At 38.4% G+C, this 7,982-nt stretch overlaps 1 protein-coding gene across 1 annotated transcript; it reads left to right on the plus strand.

The window, feature by feature from the left end:
- Positions 1-1,861: 1,861 nt before the first annotated feature.
- LOC145130326 (uncharacterized) lies at positions 1,862-2,518 on the plus strand. The gene has a single exon (XM_079065144.1). It carries the CDS (start codon positions 1,862-1,864, stop codon positions 2,516-2,518), a length of 657 nt encoding a protein of 218 aa, XP_078921270.1.
- The last annotated feature ends 5,464 nt before the right edge of the window (positions 2,519-7,982 follow it).

Below are 7,982 nucleotides of genomic sequence, written 5' to 3' on the forward strand. Positions count from 1 at the left end.
AGTCATATTACACCTTACAACACAACACATGTATAGGAATCAGAATCGGAAATGTATTTCTCTTATTGAATTTTAGTATTAATCTTGTCTGTTTATGAGGTTTAATTTGAATTCAAACATAACCCCCCATTTTAACATTGATTGTATGATGTGTGAGAATATGGCTAAATAAGAAGTCACGTATTCATGTGGACCGACCCTGCTTACTCTATACTATCTTTGTGTAAGTAGTAGCAGTGATTTGCATTATTTTGTTATTATTCTATCACATTATTTATTGGTTTGACCACCAAACAAATTGGCGCCGTTTCCGGGGATACGGTAGTACTAATTGTTTATGCCAAGATCTTTTCGCACAGGTACACCTTTACCAGTTGATTTGAAGATAGAAAAATCTGCAAAACAAAGAAGGAAGCAAGCCAGACTTTTAAAGAAACAACAACAATGCGGAGCTTCTTCATCAAATCCATCAACCACATATTCACCTCTATCCGAGTCTGAAACTTTTATTCCTACGCCTACCATGGGAGACAACCATGGAGGAAACCAAGATCCCCCAAATCCACCACCTGAACAAACCTTTAGACAGTGGGCCACTCAAGATGTTACCCAACAACCATTATACATCAATTATCCTGCAGCAATAAACTTTGGATTCAAATCCGGACTCATTCATTTGTTACCTTCATTCTGTGGTCTTGAGAATGAAGATCCACACAAATTCCTTAAGGAATTTCATGTTGGTTGTATGGGGATGAAACCACATGAAGTCATTGAAGATCAAATCAAGTTAAGGGCATTCCCCTTGTCTTTACAAGATTCAACAAAAGAGTGGTTATATGACTTACCATCGGGGTCAGTCACAACATGGAATGAACTTGCAAGGATGTTTATGGACAAATATTTTCCATAAATGAGAGCTTCAGCCTTGTGCAGGGAAATCATTGGTATCAAGCAACAAAAGAGAGAAGCCTTTCATACTTATTGGGAACGGTTCAAGATGTCAAAAACATGGGATTTCAGAGTATCAATTGTTGCAATATTTTTGTGAAGGAATGTCATCTTGGGATAAAAGATTGCTCAGTGCATCAAGTGGTGGATCAATAGCTGATAAAACTCCAACAGAAAAATTAGAGCTCTTATCAAGAACATGGCAGAAGAGTCTAAGCATACAACTCAAGAAGAAGAATGGTACAGTGATACGCCAAGAAGAGTGAAAGAAATTTCTACCCCAAAAATTGAGAGTCAACTTTCTGAGTTGACTAAAGTAGTGATGATGCTTTCTAAGGACAAGGGTGTGCAACCACCCACAGTTAGACCTTGCGGTATTTGTACCCAAGTTGGACATCCCACTGATATGTGCCCGGTGTTACAAGAAGATATAGAGCTGGTTCAAGCTATGGGATTTTCTAATCAACAATAAGGAAACTTTCAGCCAAGAAGCAATCCAAATTGGCAACAACCCAATGCCAATTTTCAACCAAGGCCACCACTTTATCAACCTAGACCTCCATTTCAAAATCAAATGCATCATCAACAAAATTATCAATCACATTTCCAATCCAATCAACCTCCTCATCAATCTTAATTCCAACCTCAAAACATACAACAAGGAAGTAGTTCAAGTGGATCGGGAATGTCTTTGGAAGATATTGTTAAGAGTTTAGCCACAAGTACTCAAACATTTCAAAATGAAACCAAGGCGAGTATCAAGAATTTGGAGCAACAGATGTGTCAACTCGCCACTTCTGTGAGTAAATTGGAGTCACAAGGCAAACTACCCACACAAACCAAAAAGTATCCAAAGCATAGTGCATGTGTCATCACTTTGAGAAATGGCAAAGAATAGAAAGGTCCAAAGATGATTGAAGAAGAAGAGATGGAGTTAGAGAAAGAAGAAGAGAAGTCAAAAGCACCTTCAAAGCAAGTACCCATTGAAGTAAAAGTCACTCCTCCCCCATTTCCCACAAGGTTAAGCAAGTCAAAGCCTGAGAGGGAAGACAATGAGATCATGGAGATGTTCAGAAAGGTTGAGGTAAATATTCCTCTTATTGATGCCATCAAACAAGTCCCTAGATATTCTAAATTCCTTAAGGAATTTTGCACATCTAAGAAAAGATTAAAAGGGAATGAAACGGTCAAAGTAGGTGAAAATGTATCTGCAGTGTTACAGAAAAGATTACCTCAAAAATGTAAGGATCCGGGTGTTTTCTCGATTCCTTGCAAGTTAGGTAATATTCATGTTCCACGAGATATGCTACACCTTGGAGCTTCTATCAATGTTTTTCCATATTCTATTTTTAAAACTTTAAATATTGGCATATTGAAGAAGACCGGGGTAATCATTCAATTGGCTGACCGATCTTTAGTACATCCAAAAGGTGTGCTAGAAGATGTGTTAGTCCAAGTGAATGAATTAGTATTTCCAGTCGATTTTTATGTCCTTGACATGGATGATGATGACTCACCGAATTTGAGTTCAATTCTTCTAGGAATACCCTTTTTAAAAACAGCCTGAACAAGAATTGATGTTTATGATGGTACATTGTCCATGGAATTTGATGGAGAGGTGATAAATTTCAACATCTATGATGCTATGAGATATCCAAGAATTTTGTGGATGTCATTGAACCATTAACCGAAGAGTCTTTTGATTTGTCTAATCTCAATGTGTTAGCTCTCAATTTAGACAGGAATCTTCACAAAGATGGAGTGGAAAAACTTTCCAAGCGATTCAAAATTGATGAAGGGATTATGGAAGTTGTATCTTGCATGGATCAAAAAAAGAAAATGAGGTTTGATGTTCCAAAACTGAAATTATCAATTCCTAATGAGAAACTTGTTCCTTCTATTGTACAGGTACCGGAATTGGAACTCAAGACTTTACCCAAGCATCTCAAGTATGCGTATCTTGGAGAGAACGAGACTTTGCCAATGATCATTTCCACAAAGTTGACAACAAAGGAAGAAGAAGAGCTTATTACCACTTTGAAGGAGTATAAGGAAGTTATTGGGTGGACTATAGCCGACATCAAAGGTCTAAGTCATTCACTTTGCATGCACAAGATCCTTATGGAAGAAGACTACAAGCCTTCACGAGAAGCTCTGAGGCGTTTGAATCCTCCAATGATGGAGGTTGTGAAGAAAGAGATTTTGAAGTTGTTGAATGCGGGGATGATCTATCCTATATTTGAAAGCAAGTGGGTAAGCCCGGTCTAAGTTGTACCAAAGAAGATAGGTATTACCGTTACAAAGAATGACCAAGGTGAATTAGTCCCCACTCGTGTGCAAAACGGGTGGAGAGTTTGCATAGACTACAGAAGACTCAATTCCTCAACCCGGAAAGACCATTTCCCACTTCCCTTCATTGATCAAATGTTGGAAAGGTTAGCGGGAAAAACACACTATTGTTTCTTTGATGGGTATTCCGGTATCCACCAAATACCCGTTGCACCTGAGGATCAAGAAAAAACCACTTTCACATGTCCCTTCGGAACATTTTCATATAGGTGGATGCATTTTGGACTATGCAATGCTCCCGCCACTTTTCAAAGGCATGGTAAGTATTTTTTCGGAGTACGTTGAGGAAATCATTGAAGTGTTTATGGACGATTTCATTGTTTATGGTAATTCTTTTCACGAATGTTTGGGTAATTTGAAAAAGATTTTGCAAAGATGTATTGAGACCAACCTTGTTTCGAATTATAAAAAGTGTCATTTTATGGTTGACAAAGGTCTCATACTTGGTCATGTTGTGTCTTCTAAGGGTATAGAGGTAGACAAAACAAAAATAGATGTCATTAAATCTTTACCTTACCCCACTTGTGTTCGCGAGGTACACTCGTTTCTTGGTCATGCAGGTTTTTATAGAAGATTCATCAAAGATTTTTCCAAGATATCTCGTCCCATGTGTGAGCTCCTACAAACAGATGCAGAATTCAAATTTTCCAAGGAGTGCAAGCAAGTTTTTTATCAGTTGAAGGAGTTGTTAATCTCAACACCAATAATTCAATCACCAGATTGGAGTTTGCCCTTTGAAATCATGTGTGATGCTAGCAATCACGCGGTTGGTGCGGTGTTGGGGCAAAGAAAAGACCGAGTTCCTCATGTCATTTATTATGCCTCAAAAACACTTGATAGTGCACAATCCAATTACTCAACCACTGAGAAAGAATTGCTATCTATTGTCTTTGCTTTAGAGAAATTCCTTCAATATTTGTTAGGTTCTAAAGTGATTGTTTATTCTGATCATGCAGCTATTAGGTACCTACTTGCAAAGAAGGATTCGAAGCCTAGACTCATTCGATGGGTTTTACTCTTACAAGAGTTCGATATTGAAATCAAGGACAAGAGCGGAAAGTCAAACCTTGTGGCCGATCATCTTAGTAGGATTGTCTCTCCCGATGACTCAACTCCCATTCATGATGTATTTCCCGATGAGAATCTATTTTCAACAAAAGTTGCCCCATGGTATGCCGATATTGTGAACTACATCGTCACAAATCAATTTCCACCAGACTTGACTCGATGGCAAAAAGATAAAATCAAGAAAGAAGTCAAGAGGTATGTATGGGATGAGCCATATTTGTGGAAATATCGTGCTGATCAAATGATTAGATGATGTGTGGAACAACATGAGGTATCTTCTATCTTAAAATTTTTTCACTCTTATGCTGGTGGAGGGCATTTTTGGTCCTCAAAGAACTGCAAGAAAAGTATTAGAGAGTGGATTTTACTGGCCAAGTATTTTCCATGACTCTTATGTTTTTTGTGCAAGCTGTGATAAGTATCAAAAGATGGGTTCTTTAAGCTCAAAGAATCAAATGCCCCTTAATCCTATTTTAGTTTGTGAAATTTTCGATGTTTGGGACATTGATTTCATGGGACCTTTCCCATCATCTTCGGGTTTTACTTACATTCTTTTGGCTGTGGATTATGTCTCTAAGTGGGTGGAAGCAAAAGCCACCCGTACTAACGATTCAAAAGTTGTGATAGATTTCTTGAAAGATAACATCTTTTCCAGATTTGGTGTTCCAAAGGCCTTAATCAGTGACCGTGGTTCACATTTTTGCAATCGTATGCTTGGAAGAGTCTTGAAGAAGTATGGTGTTACTCATAAAGTCTCCACAACATACCATCCACAAACAAACGGACAAGCCGAAGTGAGCAATCGACAAATCAAGGGTATTTTGGAGAAAACTGTCCATACAACAAGGAAAGATTGGAGTACTCGTCTTGATGATGCTTTGTGGGCATACCGCATTGCATTCAAAACTCCAATTGGAATGTCTCCATAACACATTGTTTTTGGAAAGCCATGTCGATTACCCGTTGAGTTGGAACATAGAGCCTATTGGGCAGTCATACAATTCAATATGGATTTAAATGAATCGGGAAAGAAGAGAAAGCTTGAATACAAGAGCTTGAGGAGATCCGCAATGAAGCATATAAGAATGAAGTTCTTTACAAAGAAAAGACAAAAGCATACCATGACAAGATGATTTCTCGCAAGGTATTTGAAAAAGGTCAAAAGGTATTACTTTACCACTCTCGTTTCAAATTAATTCCTGGTAAATTAAGGTCCCGTTGGGTGGAACCATTTGTTGTCACTAATGTTTTTGAGCATGGTGCAATAGAAATCACAAGTGAGAAAATCGGGAAGATCTTTAAGGTGAACGGTCATCGTTTAAAACCTTATTATGAAGGATTTGAAGTAAAAAACAAGGAAGTGGAGGAAGTAGTGGATCCAAAGTACCAAGATTGACAAATAATTGGGGTCCATGTCGAGCCACCGACTTTAAACAATGGCAGCTACCCGAGAGGCAACTCGGGGGTATTTTGGTCATTTTTGTAAAATTTTCGTATGGGCATTTTCTTTTTAGTTTTTTTGTTCCAAGGTTCTTAGAATAATTAGGGGACTCTAAAAATAATTTTATGAAGATTGGAAATGAGCGGATGCGAAAATAAGAAAAATCACCGTGCATTTCTTAGAACATTACACGGGTCGTGTAATGCATGCCTTTGCAAAACACGACCGTGTAATGAGAAATTATATCAGGAATGTTGGTGTTACACGGCCGTGTAACAATACCCTTGCCCTTACATGGGCCGTGTAACGAGGCCTGTACATAAAAAAACGGGGTTTTTTTTAAACAACAAAAGTCGCAGCTCATTCTTCATTCCAGTCGACTTCTTTTCTCTCGTTCCCCTTCACCGACAACATACACAAGCACCTGATTCTTCGATTACACCATGGATTTAAGCAAATAAGATATGGAACTTCAAACCCTTTCTTCTTCCTTACACTCAAGCAACTTCAAAACACCATTTTAATGGTGATTTTCGGATTTTTTCGAAGAACCCTAGAAAATGGGGTCCGAAAATTTTGTTCTAATTTCTTCAAATTGCTTGTAGGATAAGTTTGGGGAAGCATTGTGGAAGAGATTACAAGTGATATCAAACACCAATTTAGTGTTTCAAGCTCCAAATCGGGTATTCTCTTTCCAATTCCTTAACTTTGCATTGTTAGTCATAAAAGCTTCAGTCTTTGTGCTTAAACTGTCAAATTGAGTGTTAATTGTGTGTTAGTCCTTTGAAGTGGTTGTACATTGTGCTTAAGAGTCAAATTTTTGTGCTTAAATATCGTTTCTCTTATGGCTTCATCATCTCGTGGGGTGGTAAAAAGGGTAATTCCAAGCGTTCTAGAGTCTTTGACATTAATGTTAGTAAACGTGACCCAAACCCTCCACGCCAAAATTCGGATGAATTGGAATTCTTAGACTCTCAACAAGAAACTAGGTATCATAATTTTCTTAGTCGTAGGCGCGCAACACAGAAATTCGCGGACATGCCCACTCTCGAGTCCCTCCATATATATGATCAAGTCTGTGTTTTGTTTAGAAATATTGGGTGGTAAGGGTTGTTGTCATTGCATGATGTTGGTTATGTCCAACCTACTATTGAATTTATGTCATCTGTTTCCTTCAATCATCGAGCTGAGTATCTCTCCTTCCGTGCTTTTAGCCGTGATTATCAGTTGCATAAAAATAAATTATGTAAACTCATTTGTGCTCTAATTGCTAACACTTACAGCCCATTTCACATATTTAATTTTCCATTTCAAGAGGATGCTAAAGCTTTTTGGGGGAGAATTTCAAGATTGAACTATTTTCCAAGCGCTGCCAAAGCATCAAGTATCATTCATCCTGTTCTTAAGGTCACCCATCGCATCCTTGCTTCTGTTGTATTTCCACAAAATGAGATAAGCAAGGCAGGCCAAAAAGAATTAGAGCTTATGTGGTGTATGATCCACAGTTCAAGTCAACTTCCCGATTTTGGATTATGGATCATCTTCAAATTGTTGAAAATATCCCGTAACACTAGTGGTAAATTACTTTGTGGGGGTATGATCACACTTATCCTCAAACACCCAGCTCTTTCCATTCGTTTTCCACCCGGTCTCGATGTCATTGAGGGATAAACTTGCCTCACAACAAACATCTTGCAAAATATGCATTTGTTCCATCTAAATTATGAGATTTACATGTCGTTTATTTGGGCTGTTGATAGTCGTGATTACCTCAGTATTGATCATCAGAATGCCCAACGTCTTAGATTGTCCAATCCCGTGCACAACATTGTTTGGCGCCTTAGTTCCAATTTAGGTGTCCTGATGCCCGAACCTGATTCTGATTCTGATGAGCCCATTCCTGATGCTTCTGCGCCAGTGCAGTAAGAGCCTGTCACACATCCTCATCATGACATGTATATGCAAGAATTTCGTAGGTTGCATGAAGACAATAGGCATTTGCATCGTGACTATTATGAACTTTATGACAGTGTTTGTGAGATAAATACTAAGATGGTGGAGTTTCGAGAAGAGTTCTATTCCTTTAGAGACAATCAACAAGCATGCAACCAACATGTGGATTCCATTGTGACCGACATGCATAGGGTACTCTATTTAGGTGGACAACCCACAC

The sequence above is a fragment of the Lactuca virosa genome, chromosome 8, assembly GCF_052849685.1.
Source record: "Lactuca virosa cultivar CGN04683 chromosome 8, Lactuca_virosa_CGN04683_v6, whole genome shotgun sequence".
NCBI classification, from domain to species: domain Eukaryota; kingdom Viridiplantae; phylum Streptophyta; class Magnoliopsida; order Asterales; family Asteraceae; genus Lactuca; species Lactuca virosa.

What these genes read in the sequence shown, in the direction of transcription:
- LOC145130326 (XM_079065144.1), top strand. Translation starts at nt 1,862, where the DNA reads ATGATTGAAGAAGAAGAGATGGAGTTAGAGAAAGAAGAAGAGAAGTCA.